Here is a 19190-nt window from a genome sequence, read left to right as displayed (position 1 = left end):
TGCATTCCTTTTTATGGTTAAGTAATATTTCATTGCATGTATGTGTTTGTGTATGTGTGTGTCTTCGTTATCCATACATCTGTTGATGGACACTTAGGTTGCTTCCATATCTTGGCTTTTGTAAATAATGCTGTTTTGAACATGGTGTCTTTTCAAATTAGTGTTTTCGTCTTCTTCGGCTGTATAGCTAGGAGTAAAATTACTGGATCATATGGTAGTTTTTAACTTCCCGAGGGACTTCATAGTGTTTTCCATAGTACTGTGCCAGTTTACATTCCCACCAACAGTGTGGGAGGTTTCCCTTTTCTCCACATCTCTACCAACATTGGCTGTGGTCTTTTTCATAGTAGCCATACTGACAGGTGTGAGGTGATAGCTCATTGTGATTTTGATTTGCATTTCCCTGATGGTTAGTGATGTTGAACATCAACATCTTTTCATGTGCCTATTGGCCATCTGTATATTTTCCTTGCAACACAAAGACTTCTTGTTTGCCCATGTTCCCAGTATGATTATACCATAAATTTGCTTTCCATCAATACTGTTGTTTACATAATGACTATATGAACAAAATGACTATATGAACACTATAGATAGCTTAGCCATGTAGTGACCTATGATTAATTTACCTTTTCTGTATAACTTTTAGTTTCCTCTGGTTAATAATTGCCTTGTTTCTTTCATTTGCTTCTTTCTCTGAGTACTTCTCACTAGTTCAGCTTAAACACTTCATGACCCATGATCCAGAGTGATTTTAAATGTTTCCAGAACTAAAAGTGCTCCAGCAATGTCATATCCCTGTGTTTGTCTGGGGCCCTCTGACCACTCCCTTCTGGGTGGATTATCTTCATTCCTGTTTTGTGCAGCCACCATCCTGACATCTCTCTCCACCATCATTCTGGGAATTACCCCCCCCCCCACTTTCTCATTGTTGGAAGTCCTCATTTGCTTTAATGCCATGCCTTCTTCCACGTTTCACTGGAGCACATTCTTCCAGTGCTTTCCTAAGAAAGAATGTAGGTCCATGGGAGGTAAATTTTTTTTTAGATTTTTGAATATCTGAAAGCGTTTGTTGAAACCTCATCCAAGATGGGGAGTTGAGCTTGGAGTAGAGCTCTAGGATGGACATTTCTTTCCCTTAGACTTATGAAGGCATTGTTCCATTGTCTTCTGACTGAAATTTTCCTTTTGCGAACTCTGAAGCTTCTAAGACTTTTCCTCCCTTTATTTCCTGCTTTCTGACATTTCTTCATGTGTCCTAATAGGGTTCATTTCCACCCATATTGCTGGGCACTTGGTAGGAGACAAATCCCTACAGGGATAGTTGCCCCTTTCTCATGCAAAACCAAGATGCTGCAGGGCTAGACAGCTGCCGTTCAAGTCCACGTGGCATGTAAGACTTTTTAGAAAGCCCTTTTCACTTTGTGGGAGATTCTCAGTTGACCCACTAAATAAAAATAGGCACATCCAGGCGTCTAGACACCCAGGAGAAAATCAGGTATTTAGTGCCCCAGGTAGGCTAAAATCATCAAAATAGGGAACATTCCACAATCTGCATTCTCAAACATCAGCCAGGAGCCACGCCTGCCACGTTAACACCTTGCTGGACATTACCTTTACTGGTACTCTCTATTTTTTCATGGGGATTGTAGTTACTATATACTGTTTGGAACCAAGTTCCAAGTTAGATCAAGGTAGTAACAAAACTCTGGAGATGGGGCTTTCAGTGGAGCTCCCTTCAGTTGCTGTGAGGATGCCAGTTTTCATTCCTTCCAGACCACACAGTTGAGGAGCCAGGGGTCTAGGGTGGAGGTGGAGATGGGGAGAAGTAACACCAAGTAGAAACCATGTACTTGGCTGTTCTCAGTGAGGTCCACTGGTGGTTCTTAAATAAATGCTTTTCAACGTGGTGTATGACTTTGGTTAATTTCCAAAGTCCTGAAATTATAGATTTTTATAATTTTGCCAATATTTTCATTGCTTTTAAGGGTAAGACAATTTACTAAGGTCCTCACTCCACTGCTCCAGAAGCCCTGCTTTAAGGCATTTCTCTTAAAACTGCACAAAAGTATATGAAGTCATAGTCATAAGAAATGCTGTAGTTACCTTCCAATAATAGCAAATGTTAAAATTTTGTCATTTGGTGGTGATTTTTTTTGTTTATAAAAGAAATAGAGGTTTACAAATAAAGGTGAAGCCTCCCTTTTCCCCTCCTGAGTCCTGTTGCCTTTATTCCCTCCATAGGCAAACAGTATCATGAATTTGGTGAATATTCTTCTAACCCATGTTTTTATACTTTTACTACATAAATTTGCACCGGTAATCAATATAGCATTCTTTCTGTAAATTTACCAGATTAGTGCCCTAGAAACCATAGGAGATCTTTCCACAGCTAACTTTCTGTATTCAGTATTCACCTTTGAGTTTACCTGTGTTAGATTTAATTCATTCATTTTAACTCCTGTATAGCATTCCAACATCTCAGTATCAGAGTCCACCAATCTAAGCCTCTATTGGTGGGCATTTAGTTGTTTCTAATACCTTGTTGCCATTCTTGTACATGTACATATTTGAAGAATTTCTCTGTGGTGTAACTGTAAGTAGAATATGTAGTAGAATATATACATCTTTAACATTATTAGATGTCTAACCTTTTTTGTCTCATAATCAATTTGTCACATATATTTAAGTGTTTTGCATCTATATAACTGAAATTGCTTTATATTTTCATATTCTGTCCTTATTTGTTTTTGGCATCCAGCTCATTCTGTTTGGTATAACATCAGATCAGATCAGATCAGTCGCTCAGTCGTGTCTGACTCTTTGTGACCCCATGATTCGCAGCACGCCAGGCCTCCCTGTCCATCACCATCTCCCAGAGTTCACTCAGACTCATGTCCATCGAGTCGGTGGTGCCATCCAGCCATCTCATCCTCTGTCATCCCCTTCACCTCCTGGCCCCAATCCTTCCCAGCATCAGAGTCTTTTCCAATGGGTCAACTCTTCACATGAGGTGGCCAAAGTACTGGAGTTTCAGCTTTAGCATCATTCCTTCCAAAGAACACCCTGGGCTGATCTCCTTCAGAATGGACTGGTTGGATCTCCTTGCAGTCCAAGAGACTCTCAAGAGTCTTCTCCAACACCACAGTATAACATAAGCATTGTTTTACCAATTTTCTTTGGTTATTAAGTACCAGGGTGTATCTGTCTATGATTTTAACATTTCCCATTTTGTTGTAACTGTCTTTTAAAAACACATAGCTCATTTTTAAAAGTACAATTTAATATGGTTGGCCTATACTTAATGGGGTTAATATTTATTTATTGTTCTATTACTGTATTTGTATTTCTTCTTTTAGAGGAAACTGTATTTTCTAAAGATCCCTGCTTTTCCTTTACCTCTTTTCATGCCTTTGCTGGATTTTCTTTACCCTCCCCCCATACCTTTTTCCCCTTTACTCATTTGCCTCTTGAATAATTCAAGTACAAAGCATATTCTTAGCAAGCTTTGTATGTGGCAAATTCTCTGTCTTTTCTTGTCCAAAAGTATCTTTATTTTGTCATCTTCCATTGCAATAATTTAGCTGGGTATAGAGATATCTAAAAGGTTGTCTAAGGTGACAGCTTCTCTCAGGACTTCAAAAATATTCTTTTGGCTTCTTTTTTAGCTGATGAAATCTGTTGTTGATCTAGTTGTTTCTTTATAGGTGATTTTAAAAATTTCTCCATGGTAGCTTTCAATACTTACTTTCTTAAAGTCTTACAGTTACACAGAATTGTGTCTCAGTACTGTGTCTCACCACACTCAGGACTCTGGACATTCAAGGGTAGGATATAAGGGATATATGTATGCCTATGGATGATTCATGTTGAGGTTTGACAGAAAACAACAAAATTCTGTAAAGCAATTATCCTTCAATTAAAAAAATAAATAAATTTTTAAAAAGGGTAAGATACATGACAGAAATCTCTCATTCATTATCTCTTCAAATGCTGCCTAGACTGGGGGTCCCTCAAGACCACTGCCACTTTCAGAGATTCTTGAGAGGGATTCCCAGGCCTCGGCATTTAGCTGTATATACAGCTAAGATTATTACAGCAATGTAATAAGGATATACAGGCCTCCCCAGTGGCTCAGCAGGTTACGAATCTGCCTGTAATATAGAAGACACAGGAGATGCAAGTTCAGTCCCTGGGTCAGTTAGATTCCCTAGAGGAGGAAATGGCAACCCACTCCAGTATCCTTGCCTGGAAAATTCCATGGACAGAGGAGCCTGGCAGGCTTTAGTCCATAGGGTCTCAAAGAGGCAGACACGACTTATCGACTGAGGATATAAGGATATACAACTAGGGCATAAGGGGAGAAGACAGGAGCAGAATCTGGAGGACTCCATGTAGAGTTCCTTATGTTCTCTCCCTCCCATCTATGGTCACACAGCACACACTTCTCCCAGCATTGAAAAGGCAGCAACATGTGTGTTTTTGTGCACAGAGAAGCCCATTAGAGACTCAGCATCTATACATGTACCAACTGCCCCGCACATACCAACATTCCAGACTCCCGGAAGGAAAGCAGATCACCTTGTTTGTACAAGCAGCCTTATCAGTTAGTGAATGGTGGGGACATTCCTGAACTCTAAATTTCCAGATGGCAGCCAAGGGCCAGCTTTGCAAGCTGGCCTTTCTAAGTATAGCAGTCTCAGTGTTGTTCTAGTAACCCATTTCTTGGCATATTGCCTCTCCCTTTTTCTCTAGTCTTCCATTTGGATTAGCTGTTAAACCTATTCTGGAACTTATCATTTCTCTATTTCTCTTACTATATTTCCATTGTTAGCTCTTCATGCTACATTCTGGGTGATCTCAAGGTCTGTCACCTAATTTGTTAAATCTGTCTTTATCTGTGACTAGATAGAAAGTAGGTAGAGTTCTTCCCTTATTTCTTTGAACAGTTGAAATATATTTATCTTGAAGTCCACATGGTTTTACTAGCTATAGTTCTAGAAATGGGAGTATCTTTAAATATATCTGCTGCTTCCCTTTCATAGTAGGTCATTTCCTTGTGAGATTGTTAATTTTTTACTGTTAACTCTTCAGTGATAATTGGTATTCCATAGACATACTGTGAGCCCTAAGCTATAAAAATACAAAAATATATATTTTGGAAGATGTGCCACCACTGGGAACCTACTATTACAGGACCAATTTTCAGTCTAATTTTTTAGCTTAGGGGGCTCTCTACTACACTTATAATCATTTGGATTGAGTTACAGAACTAGGCTTTTGGTTTTTTTAATCTTATTAATGTATAATTACAATGTACACTCTGCTGTACAGAAAAGTGACTCAGTTACACTTACATATATTTTTTTCATATTTTTTTCCATTATGGTTTATCACAGAATATTGAATATAGTTCCCTATGCTATACAGTAGGACCTTATTCATTAATTCTATACATACTAGTTTGCATCTACTAATCCTAAACTCCCAATCCAACTCTCCCCCATCCCCCCTCCCCTTTGGCAACCACAAGTCTGTTTTCTATGTCTGTGAGTCTGTTTCCGTTTCATATATAGGTTCATTTGTATCATATTTTGGGAGAAGGCAATGGCAACCCACTCCAGTACTCTTGCCTGGAAAATCCCATGGATGGAGGAACCTGGTAGGCTACAGTCCATAGGGTTGCGAAGAGTCGGACACGACTGAGCGACTTCACTTTCACTTTTCACTTTCATGCATTGGAGAAGGAAATGGCAACCCACTCCAGTGTTCTTGGCTGGAGAATCCCAGAGGCAGGGGAGCCTGGTGGGCTGCCGTCTATGGGGTCACACAGAGTCAGACATGACTAAAGCGACTTAGCAGCAGCAGCAGTATCATATTTTAGATTCTACATATAAGTTATTTCATAAAGTATTTGTCTTTCTCTGACTTCACTTAGTATGTTAATCTCTAGGTCCATCCATGTTCCTTCAAATGGCATTATGTCATTCTTTTTATGGCTGAATAATATTCCACTTTAGATATATATCTTTCTTACCCATTCATCTGTCAGTGGACATTTAGGTTGTTTCCATGTCTTGGCTATTATAAATAGTGCTACTATGAACATAGGATGTATGTATCTCTTCGAATTAGTGGTTATGCCCAGATATAAGCCCAGGAGTGGGACTGCTGGATCATATGGCAACTCTTGTTTTAGTTTTTAGAGGAACCTCCATACTATTTTCCAGTGGATGCACCAATTCACATTCCCACCAACAGTATAGGAGGGTTCCCTTTGCTCCACACCCTCTCCAGTATTTATTTGTAGACCTTTTAATGATGGACATTCTGACCTGTATAAGGTAGTATCTTATTGTAATTTTCATTTGCATTTTTCTGATAATTAGTGATGTTGAGCATTTTTTTCATCTACCTACTGGCCATTTGCATGTCTTCTTTGCAGAAATGTCTATGTCTTGTGCCCATTTTTTTTTCAGGAAAATTTTTTTTATTGCCATATAATTGCTTTACAATGTTGTGTTAGTTTCTGCTGTACAACAGAGTGAATCAGCCATATGTATACATATATCCCCTCCCTCTTGAATCTTCCTCCTCCCCGCCTCATTCCTTTCTTCTAGGTCAAAACAGAGCACCAAGCTGAGCTTCCTGTGTTATACAGCAGCTTCCCACTAGATATCTGCTTCACACATGCTAGTGAATGTATGCCATGCTGTTCTCTCAATTTTTCCTACCCTCTCCTTTGCCCCTTTGTCCAGAAGTCCATACTCTACATCCACACCTCTTTTTCTGCCCTGCAAATAGGTTCACCAGTATCATTTTTCTAGATTGCAGATGTATGCATTACCATATGATATTTTTCCTACTTACTTTACTCTGTATGACAGACTCCAAGTCCATCCACATCTTTATAAACGACCCAAATTCATTCTTTATAGCTAAGTAATAGTCCATTGTATATATGTACCATATCTTTATCCCTTTATCTGTTGATGGACATTTAGGTTGCTTCCATGTCCTGACTATTGTAAATAGTGCTGCATTAAACATGGGGTGCATGTATCTTTTTTGATTTTTAAATTGGAACTCTAAAAATTTATTTGTGCGTGTGTGCTCTGCTACTGCTGCTGCTAAGTTGCTTCAGTCGTGTCTGACTCTGTGTGACCCTATAGACGGGGGCCCACTGTCTCTGGGATTCTCCAGGCAAGAACACTGGAGTGGGTTGCCATTTCCTTCTCCAATACATGAAAGTGAAAAGCGAAAGTGAAGTCGCTCAGTCGTGCCCAACTCTTAGCGACCCCATGGACTGCAGCCTACCTGCCAAGGTCCAGCCTCAGCAGAGTCCAGGGATAACCTCAGGATGGATGACGTCAGCGAATGAAGAAAGATAGAGAAAGAGATAAGGAAACAATGACAAGGGGTGACTAAGCTTCAGTGAGCAAGGCCCCTTTACTTTATTTTTCTCGGGGCTTTTATACCCTGAGTTGTACATACAGCAAGGTGAAAAATGCAGAGTCAACTCAACATTTCTTCAATATTAACTTTTATCGATATCCGATTCCTTCCTGCAAGAGTCTTATTTTTTGTACATTATCTTCTGGCCTGGAGGCCTGTTGATATTTTATGACCTCTTTTTGATAAAGGTTGGTCAGCCAGAACAATAATTTTCCCTTAAAGTGTTTCTTCTTAAATTCCTAGCCCACGTCACCCTTAAAGTACAGAGTTACATTTTTATGGAACAAAGATTCAGTGGGTTACAGCAAAGAAAAAACTTACTAACTCAAAGTCTAATGTTGCTAATGCTAAAGCTACTGCTTGTTATTTCTACATCCTGACTATATGCACTCGGATGTGAGAACTTGGCAGCAAGCATAGGCTCAACAATGTTGCAAGAGTCTCAATAAACCTGCCAAGTAAGCTAGAATGCTAACAGGGGGTTTGAAACACTCATTTCATGTCCAGGAGAATTATCAACTAGAGCCCTAAGTTAACTCTTTCCAGAGAAAGGTGGTCGGGACAGCCCCCTGTTAATGTCAGAAGAGTTGGTGAAAGTCATGAAAAAACAGATTCTGGTTTTGGGGTAGATGCTCGAGAAAGGGGGGCCCCTCGAGGCCTGATCTCGCCTTTGCCCGTCAGGCCTCTTCCTCATGACGTTTGCCATGGGCGGGATTCTCCACGCTGGCTCCCAGCACCTACCAGGCTCCTCCCTGCATGGGATTTTCCAGGCAAGAGTACTGGAGTGGGGTGCCATTGCCTTCTCCAGCATGTGTGCTCAGTCATATCCAATTCTTTGTGATCCCATGGACTACAGCCCACCAGGCTCCTCTGTCCATTTTTCCCAGGCAAGAATACTGGAGTAGGATGTCATATCCTTCTCCAGGGGATCTTCCAAACCCAATGATCAAATGTGTTTCTGGCATCTCCTGCACTTGTAGGTGGGTTCTTTACCACTGTGCCACCTGGGGAGCCCCCAAAATGAAGTGTGTTAGTTGCTCAGTTGTGCTCAGTCTATGTGATCCCATAGAGACTGTTGCCCACCAGGCTCTTCTGTCCATGGAGATTCTCCAGGGAAGAATACTGGAGTGGGTAGCCATTCCCTTCTCCAGGGGATCTTCCTGACCCAGGGATTGAACCCAGTCTCCTGCATTGCAGGAGGTATCTTTACCATCTGAAGGAAGCCCCCCCTCACAAATTTATTTGTCCATTTATTTATTTATGGCCTCCCTGGGTCTTCATTGCTGTATGCAGGCTTTCTCTAGTTGCAGCGAGCAGGGGCTACTCTAGTTGCAGTGCAGTGGCTCCTCTTATCATGGAGCTCAGGCTCTAAGCCATGGACTTCAGTTGTTGCAGCATGCAACTTCAGTAGTGAAGGCACATGGGCCCTGGAGTGTTTGGGCTTCAGTAGTTGCGGTGCACAGGCTTAGTTGCTCCACAGCATGTGGGATCTTCCCAGACCAGGGATTGAACCCATGTCCCCTGCTTTGGCAGGTGAATTCTTAACCACTGGACCACAAGGGATCTGCAGAATACACTTTCTTCTTACCTGAGAACAGTTTTTTGAACACTCAGTTACCATCCTTTCTGTGTCTATCTTTTTTTCAGGAAGGCAGAAAGGATCCTAAGAAACAACACCTCCTTGCATCCCAGGGCCCTCCCTTGATGCAGTACTCACCAAGGACAACCTGAACCACAAGATGACCAGCATGATGACCCTTAGGCCCATTTTTTGATTAGGTTGTTTTCTTGTTATTGAGTTGTATGAGCTGTTTGTATATTTTAGAAATATACAAATATAGTTTGTATATTTAAGCCCTTGTTGGTCTCATCATTTGCAAATATTTTTTCCCAGTCCATAAGTTGTCTTTTCATGTTGTTTATGGTTTTGTTTGCTATGCAAAAGCTGGTGGCCGAGATGGTAAAGAATCAGCCTGCAATGTGGGAGACCTGGGTTCAATCCCTGGATTAGGAAGATTCCCCTGGCAGAGGGCATGGCAGCCCACTCCAGGATTCTTCCCTGGAGAATCCCCATGGACAGAGGAGCCTGGTGGGCTACAGTCCATGGGGTCACAAAGAGTTGGATACAACTGAGTGACTAAGCACACATGATTTCATTTGCTGTGCAAAAGCTTATAAGTTTAATTAGGTCCCATTTGTTTATTTCTGCTTTTATATCTATTGCCTTGGTAAACTGATCTAAGAAAACATGGGTACAATTAATGTCAGAGAATGTTTTGCCTATGTTCTCTTCTAGGAGTTTTATGGTATCCTGTCTTATATTTAAGTCTTTAAGCCATTTTGAGTTTATTTTTGTGCATGGTCTGAGAGTGTGTTCTAACTTCATTTATTTACATGTCATAGGTAATTTGATAGGTATTGCATTAAATCTGTAAATTCCTTTGGGTAGTATGACCATTTAAACATATTAATTTTTCCAATCAAAGAGGATGGGAGTATTTTTCCTTCAGGTCATCTTCAGTTTCCTTTATCAATGTTTTATGGTTCTCAGTGTATTAAGTCTTTCACCTCTTTGGTCAAGTTTATTCCTAAGTATTTTATTTTTTGATGTGATTTTAAAAGGGATTTTTTTTTTACCTTTCTGATATTTCACTGTTAGTATAAAGAAACATAACCAGTTTCTTTGTGTTAATCTCATATCCTGCTACCATGCTGAATTTATCAGTTCTAGTAGTTTTTGTGTGGAATCTTCAGGGTTTTCTATATATAGTATCATATCAGACTTCTAATTTCTTATATATAATATCATTCTTTCCAGTTTCCTTCACCAGTGGGGAGTCTTTCTAGTTCCTGTTTAACAAGCATGGATACCCTTTGTGGTTCCTACTTTAAGTGAAAATTACATTCCAGTTTCCTGAACATTTGTGCCCTGTGGTCTGGATTCCCCAGTAAATCTTCAAGCTTCAGTTTCTGTTCACCCCATCACTTTAAATTCTCATTTCACTTTTGATGTCTAAAATTTATATTTTCTTGGTCTTGAGCTTGACTGTGAATTAAATTATTTTTGTTTAATATAGGCCAGCATTTCTTTGTATATACAGTTGAGGGAAGTGGTGGAGTATAGGGAAGGTGGTGGAATATAGGGAGGGTTCATTCACATCAGCTCAGGCCCATTAATAGGAGTTCACAGCAGGGCATCTATGAATGAATTTTGTCCCATAACATTATCATAGAAATACTTACAAGTTTGATGAATCATTGCATTTTTCCCTAGAATTCTGGAAAGTTAATGACCAGATAGATAACCACAAGGAAAGCCAAGACAAACCTCTATGACAAGCTGCATCCATAAATAAGGAAACACTGAAGGATAAAAGTGGCCAAGAATTCAGAACATATGGAGAAATCATTTATCCAAGCACAGGCTTTGTTTCTATAGGACAAAGACTCACTAAATATTATTCATGGGGAAAGTGTTCAAAACATAATTTCAATTTTCTTAGTCAAAGTAGAAGCTATGTAAGAAAGAAAGGTGATGAATGTAAGGCATATTGGAAATTATGCTTCTATTCTAATCTTGATAAAGCTCAATCTGGAGAGAAATTCTTTGAGCCTAATGAACATGGAAAAGCCCTCCACTGTAAGCAAGCTCTTAATAAAAGTCCAAGAATTCAAAATGGGGAGAAACTCTATCAATGTTCTGAATGTGGAAAAGTGTTTATCCAGAAAGCAAACCTTGTTGTACATCAGAGAATTCACACTGGAGAGAAACCTTATGAATGCTGTGACTGTGCAAAAACCTTCAGCCAGAAGTCAACCCTAATTGCACACCAGAGAACTCATACAGGGGGAAAGCCGTACGAATGCAGTGAATGTGGGAAAACATTTATCCAGAAGTCAACTCTGACTAAATAGCGAACTCATACAGGAGAGAAACCGTTTGTATGTGGTGAATGTGCAAAAGCTTTTAAGAGTTCATGTCGCCTTATTAGACATGAAAAAACACACATTAGACAAGCATTTTATGAAGCTATCAAATGTGATAAGTCCAGCCTTATATATCAAAGGACTCATATCGGTGAAAAACTTGAATGCAATAAACATGGGAAAGCCTTTGATGAGACACCTATACCCATTAAACATCAGCTAACTCATATGAAAGAGACACTTTATAAGTGTAGTAAATGTGGAAAAGGCTTCAGGGGAAAGTCACATCTTTCTGTTCATCAGAGAGTTCATACACGAGAAAAATCCTATGAATGCAGCATATGTGGGAAGACTTTCAGTGGAAAATCACACCTCTCTGTCCATCATAGAACTCACACAGGAGAGAAACCTTATGAATGCAGGTGTTGGAAAGCATTTGGTGAGAAGTCAACCCTTATTGTACATCAGAGAACTCATACAGGAGAAAAACCCTATAAATGCAATGAATGTGGGAAAGCTTTCAGTGAAAAGTCACCACTGATTAAACATCAGAGAATTCATACAAGAGAGAGACCCTATGAGTGCAGTGAATGTAGGAAAGCATTCAGTATGAAGTCAACTCTCATTAAACATCAGAGAATTCATACAGGAGAAAAACCTTATGAATGCAGTGAATGTGGGAAAGCTTTCTGTGTGAAATCAACTCTCATTGTACATCACAGAATGCATACAAAGAGAGAAACCTTATGAATGCAGAGAATGTGATAAAGCCTTCAGTGGGAAGTCAACTCTCATTAAACATCAGAAAAGTCACACAGGAGATAAAACCTATTAATATACTTACTAATAACCTATAATATGATATAATAACCTATCATAACCTATTACTATATTAATATAGAGATGATTTCACTAGTTATACCTCTGCTGCTGCTGCTAAGTCGCTTCAGTCGTGTCTGACTCTGTGCGACCCCATAGACGGCAGCCCACCAGGCTCCCCCATCCCTGGGATTCTCCAGGCAAGAATACTGCAGTGGGTTGCCATTTCCTTCTCCAATGCATGAAAGTGAAAAGTGAAAGCGAAGCCACTCAGTCACGTCCGACTCTTAGCTACCCCATGGACTGCAGCCTACCAGGCTCCTTCGTCCATGGGATTTTCCAGGCAAGAGTCCTGGAGTGGGGTGTCATTGCCTTCTCCGAGTTATACCTCATTATATATCAATTCATCCTGGGGAGTAACCTTATAAATATCAAGAATGTAAAAATCTTCACATTACTATTTAATGTTCATTTAACTTAAGACAGAGCACAAAAGCATAATTCCAGAAGCATCTAATAAATGTGACCAATTTTTCATCCAGAATTCTTACACGAGTGGAGAATTATATATCAGAGAATTCAGAAGTGACAAAACTGTGAATATATTGATGTAGAAAAGAATTTAGAAAGAATTTAAATATCATTGAGTATCAGAATATGCTGAAAAGAAACTAAGAATTTAAAGTCTAGAAAACTGTTAGAAATTATGAGAAAAATATGTTCCATATTCTGTACCACACATTTTGTGGGAAAGGTCTCGAGGTTCCAAACAAGCACTCAGTAGTTAAGACAAGTTCACTGTGGAGTAAGTATGGCATTTTTGAAAGAAAAATATAAAGCATAAAATTACTAATCCTACCTATGGCAAACTACGTTCACTTCTTAAACAAATAGGAAAATTCCTCCCTTAAGTGGTATAAAGGGGAATGAGTCATCATGATCCCTGAAACAAGCACTCAAACAGGAGATCTTACACATGTCCATCAACACTTTCAGTGCAAAATACAAACCCCTTTCAGAAAAGGCATATAGTATCTTTGGAAGGAATGATGCTAAAGCTGAAACTCCAGTACTTTGGCCCCCTGATGTGAAGAGTTGACTCATTGGAAAAGACTTTGATGATGGGAGGGATTGAGGGCAGGAGAAGAAGCGGACGACCGAGGATGAGATGGCTGGATGTCATCACTGACTCTATGAACACTAGTCTGAGTAAACGCCGGGAGTTGGTGATGGACAGGGAGGCTTGGTGTGCTGCGATTCACGCGGTCGCAAAGAGGTGGACACGTCTGAGCAACTGAACTGAGCTGAAGCTTTGACACACCTCACTTAGGAACATTGCTTACAACTTAATATTTAAGGGTAACCATTTTATGGTTACATTTTATGCCTCATTTTATTAATCAATAAAAGATTTTTAATTTTCAGATTATCTCCCTTAATACAGTATTCTTTAAAATAGGAAAAAATTGACTATCCAATAGTCAATTGATTCAAAATTGACATATCAGTAGGATAGAATAGTATGCACTAGTTAAAAGTGTTCTTGCTGCTGCTGCTGCTGCTGCTGCTGCTGCTAAGTCGCTTCAGTCGTGTCCGACTCTGTGTGACCCCATAGATGGCAGCCCACCAGGCTCCTCCCTCCCTGGGATTCTCCAGGGAAAAATACTGGAGTGGGTTGCCATTTCCTTCTCCAAAAGTGTTCTTATGTTTGAGGATTTAGGGAAATGTTCATGATAATTGGCTAAGTGAAAAAATTTTTTAAATGTACCACATTATTTACATTGTAAAAATGCATTGAGAATGGATATGCAGCATTATATCAGTGATTCTGGGTGGCAGAAAAGTAAAATTATATGTACATATTTGTATACAAATATATTTGTTTTATATTTGTATGTGTTTTAGATTGTATAGGTAGACACAGAACAAAATGCTTAGAAGGAAATATACCAAATTATTAAGCAGATTATCCAGATTATTGCTTGGGTGTTAGGACTGTTGATTTTTTAATTTTTAAATATAGTCTCCAGAAACTACCAGTAAAATAAATTGTTTAATCTTGGGCATGCTTGATTCTGTCTTTCCATCCATACTTTAATGTATGACATCATTGTTTTCTTAAAATAACCCCATTTTCACATATGTGTACATATTCTTTATTCCTTTTTCATGTAGTTATCTGAGGGTATGGTTTTGAGTATATGTTTTGCATCTTGACAATGAATATCCTGCAATTTTAATATCTGTGTGATTTTTTGGATAAAAATGAGTCTCTATAGTTCTTTACTCTGTTATAACCACACCTCATTACATAAATTATCAGCTAACTATACAGGTGAGGAGAGAGGTAGTAAATTGGTCAAAGGTACAAGTAATGAAACAAAACTGACTTCTGACACCAAATAGAAATCTCTTCAACTGTGATACCTGTGAATGTTCCTATTCCCTCTTTTCTCCTTGTCCTGTTGTCAGCAGTTGTGTCAGGCGCATCCTAGGTGACTCCAATGATTTATGCCCTATATAATCCTCTCTGCTTAAGTGTAGGCAGAACTGAGACTTGCTTTCAGCCAATAGTTTATGGCAGAGGTATAGGATATCACTCCCATGACTATGTTATGTTATACAACACTTCATCTTAGGAGACCAGAGAGAAATTTCCCTTGCTGGCCTGATAAAGTAAGCAGCCATGTTGAGGAAATACATGTGACAAGGAATTGCAGCTGGTTTCTAGGGCCAGAAGGAGCCCTGAGCTAAGACAGTGGGACTTCAGTGGCAAGCTCATGCAGGCAAGAAAAGTAGCAATAGACAGCTACTTTTTCCCCACAAGGAGCTCGCTGATTGGTAAATGGCATAGGACAGATTCAGAGATGTATAGCAGCCAAGAACCTTATGTGCTAAGGAGATCAACTTAGAGATCAGACCCCACTAGTGATTATGGGCCCAGGTATTTATCAGAGTTTCAATTGGAACCTCTGAAGAACTTAGGATGAAATTCATAAGAAAATATAAATTAATCCCAATAATTATTTACTTTTTTGCTTAGTTTTTTATTTTCCTGGAGTTTCTGCTGCTGCTAAGTTGCTTCAGTCGTGTCTGACTCTGTGAGACCCCATAGATGGGGGCTCACTGTCTCTGGGATTCTCCAGGCAAGAACACTGGAGTGGGTTGCCATTTCTTTCTCCAATGCATAAAAGTGAAAAGCGAAAGTGAAGTCGCTCACTCGTGCCCGACTCTTAGCGACCCCATGGACTGCAGCCTACCAGGCTCCTCCGTCCATGGGATTTTCCCCACTGGAGTGGGGTGCCATTGCCTTCTCAGGGAGTTTCTAACAGTGCTTTTAAAATTTTTCTTGTTTATTTTTCCAGGGTCATAAAACATACAATTGTATTTATGGAATTCTCTCTGGTATTAGAATTCAGGATAGTTAATAACTTTGAGGGGGAGGACTTAGAAAGGGCAAAGGGAAGATCCTCAATTAGGGTCAATAGCACACTAGAAATTTTTTTTCTCTGAAGAATATCTGTCTGCAGAAGATGGTATTGCTATGCTCCAAAACCCTCACAGACTGTACTGTGACTCACATACAGGGACCTTCCAAAATTTCCATATACCATGTCCATCTGCCACAGACACTTCATATGCTAGGTCATTTGGTAATCTTGCAAAGTCTATGCTTGTTCTAGGCCACACTGAAAACTGGCAGTTTTGTGGGTTATTCAGTAAATGGAGCAGAGCAGCAAGATAGAAGGAGGTTTATTGTGCCTAGTGCCCCTCATGAGTTATGGGACCCTGCTATCTCAAAAGTAGTATAATTCTCTGACACATATTTCATGGCGTTACTCAAAAATCTAAGGGGCTTGTTTCTCACTCTGCATGTTTTCCCACCACTGACACCTTCAGCCCCTTAGGGCAGCCAGACCATATGGTGCAAGCAACAAGGCTGTTGGCACTAGAGCCTGGGCTAACTGCAGAGCCTTTCCTGCCCTAGGCCCCAGTCAAAGCTGGCAGCCTTTTGTGTTACCTGGAATATGGGCCAGACAAGTATTTCTAGGTGTAAAATGTGTCACCTCTGATCCCAAAGAGGACCTCAAGGTGCTATATTTCTCTTTTGTGAAGTTAAACTTGATGTGGTTGAGCTTGTGGTAGTTTAAACTTATTCTCTGGGATCCAGCTGGTTTCTTCAGGGGCCAGAAAGATGAAATAAATATAACTGTGGTAAGGACCTCCACCCCTTAACCCCTGACTTGACATGGGCTTACCTGGACAGCTCCACGGTGGGCTTTCTCCAGCTGCCATCCCGGCCTCCTCTTCTCCTTGTTCCAACCTGAAGATCCCATGTGGCTGGGCCACAAGGTATCCTGTTAAGGGGAAATGACAGAGGACTTGATTGTGAACACCTGCAGCATTCTGGAACCGAGGCCCATCCCTGCAGGGTAGGGATGGTCTGGCCTTGGTGACTGCCCCGTGAGCCCAGCCAGTGGGCCCCCAGTGCAGACCATCCACAGAGAAAGCAAGAGTATGACTATCCTGGGCAGGGGGCAAATGCCATTAGGAATTGCTGACCGGGAGCCTGAGGCCTGACTCATTCAGGGCCCAGACGCCCCTGAGCTATAGCAGCCCAGAGAGGGAGACACGAGGGGGTGTGTTCCAGTCACCCTGTGGAGGGTTCCTCACCAACAGAGACCAGGTGGCTGTAGTTCTCCAGCATGACAACCCTGTGGAGGTTCTTCTGAGCAGCGTCCAGCTGCTGCCACTCCTCCTGCATGAAGTCCACAAACACGTCCCTGAAGTTCAATGTTTCCTACAACAACATATCCTTAGCCCAGTGATTAGCTTGCAGACGGAGATAGTACATCAAATCAAGTGCCCACTCTGTGCCCATCCTATGTTCTTCATATGTAGAAAGATTTCAGCCCTCCCCACCACCCAGGAGAACCCTGACAGATGAGTTCAGGAAGGTTCATAGAGTGCAAGGTCACCTGCCCCGGATCACACAGGTAGGAACTAGGAATCAAAATCCATGCAGTCTGGTTTCTGCACATGCACTTTTAGACACTGCATTGCCTTTCTCTGTGTAATTGTTGTTATACTGTTCATCATCCACAATTTCACATAGTATAGTGTATAGGGTGCTTATGTAACTAAAATTATTTTAAACTGTGGGAAAAGAGATGAAGTGTTAGAAATATCTCACCCTGGAAGTTCATTCTTCCGGCACATATTTATTGACTAGAGACCAAGCTGATAAGTTCTGAGGATTTAAAGATTAATAAAAAACAAACACCTCCTGAGTTGAAGGCATTACATACATTCTAGTAGAGGGAGAAAAACACCACTTACACATGAAAGGGTGGGAGGAAAGGAAGAAGGCAATGGCAGAGGTAGGGCAGGGAATCCAAAAGAGGAAGAACTCAGTTCTGCTTGGGACTGACAGAGAAGGCTTTGAAAGGGATGTAGATCTAGAACAAACAGTTCAAAACATAGCCACTCAGTCATGACCAATGGCACTGATAATCCGATCAATCATGAGTCAAAGAACAGGACAGTATCTGGCCTGGTCAGCAAATTTAGGTAATAAAGAAAAGGTCTATATTTGATCTTATCACCACGAAACAAGGATTTACTTCTCTAACTTCCTGGAGAGCAGTAACCCACCCATTTCCATTCTGGATCCTATCCTGTCCCACTCACCCTTGGTGGCCTTAAATTCAAGAAGACATGTTGCAGCCACAAGGCCCCCATGGGCCATGTGTGGCACCAGTTTACTCAGCTTTGCAGAGGGAGACAGGAAACAGTGGGCCAAAAAGTAGTGACAGGCCTGTGTCGCCAGCAGGAGGACTTTGTACAATCCAGTAGCTCAACCTGCCCCTGCCACTACCCCCGCCATGTGCTAGTTGAGGTGCCCAGGAACAAGGCCACACTGTCAAACACAGCCACTATCTGGCCTAGAAGCCGAAAGCTGCTCCATACACCAGTATCTCTTGTAACAGACCCCCCAGGCACATGTTTTGCCAACAGTTTTACTTCATTTTAGGTTCAAAGGATTCATTAGAAAAAGAAACCACTCATTACTCACACAACAATTTGAATATTTAATAGAGGATTATCTGACTTATTTTCAATATACAGTCATTAAAAGAAAAAAAATAGAAGCAACAGAGAGAAGTAACAGCATATACATCACCAAATTGGACCAATACCTACATCCAGAATTTAACAGCGCTGTGACGTAACAGCAAGCTGGAGTCCCAATTGGGAGAGGGTCCTGGGCAGTGCCTCCATCCCACTGGAGAGATCAAATTGCAGCTTTGGGGGCTCCTGCTTATAATCCCAGGCTGCAAACTGATACCATCATCAGTTTGTGAACAAAAATGCAGCTCTGGTTTTTCTTTAAACTTTGACAGTGCTGTTTATTCCATCTTCTGAGTCACCAGATTTTCCAGACCCCAGAGGCTGGCCAGGCCTCCAAGAACTGCAGAAAATTCCAAGACCCATTCCCTCTCTTATCTAAAGAGGTGTTTGATAGCTGGTAACAATGTTCATGCTCATGGGCAGGCATGTAACCTAGGGAGTGTCCAGGCAGGTCAGAAGCAGGTCAGAGGTCTGATCCCTTGCCTCTGAAGCCTGAACAAGACTACCTCCATTTTAATTTCCCTAACGGCATATTTCCCTGGGTCCTGGTGAAGGACATGCTCAGTTATGAGAGTTACCCTGGACCCAGGAGAACCCAAATCAATGGCTTCCTACCAGCTATTTTTAGTTATTCACAGGCCTCCCAGTCCAGGTGCAGTTTGTTTACCAATCAAGAGTCATATTGATCCTAAGTAACAATGCCTGGTAATACAGCTGTTATTCCACAATTATTGGATTTCCAGAAACACAAAGCTAAAGCGAGGTTATCTCAGATTTCTGTGATGAGAAAGAGTTTTATTCATACTAGACTCAGTGTTATGCTTTAATAATGACAATGAAGGAATTTAAAAACTACT

The 19190-nt window shown here is 40.8% G+C and overlaps 1 protein-coding gene across 1 annotated transcript in view; it reads left to right on the top strand.

The window, feature by feature from the left end:
* ZNF674 (zinc finger protein 674) overlaps positions 1-12346 on the top strand; it is a 35470-nt gene extending 23124 nt beyond the window's left edge. The window contains 2 exon segments of the mRNA XM_018044004.1: positions 10730-12114; positions 12116-12346. Coding sequence (XP_017899493.1) covers positions 10730-12114; positions 12116-12217 — 1487 coding nt within the window. The 3' untranslated portion in view covers positions 12218-12346.
* Positions 12347-19190: the final 6844 nt, after the last annotated feature.

This window comes from Capra hircus (assembly GCF_001704415.2).
Source record: "Capra hircus breed San Clemente chromosome X unlocalized genomic scaffold, ASM170441v1, whole genome shotgun sequence".
NCBI lineage: Eukaryota > Metazoa > Chordata > Mammalia > Artiodactyla > Bovidae > Capra > Capra hircus.
This window is presented reverse-complemented; position numbering and strand designations above follow the sequence as displayed.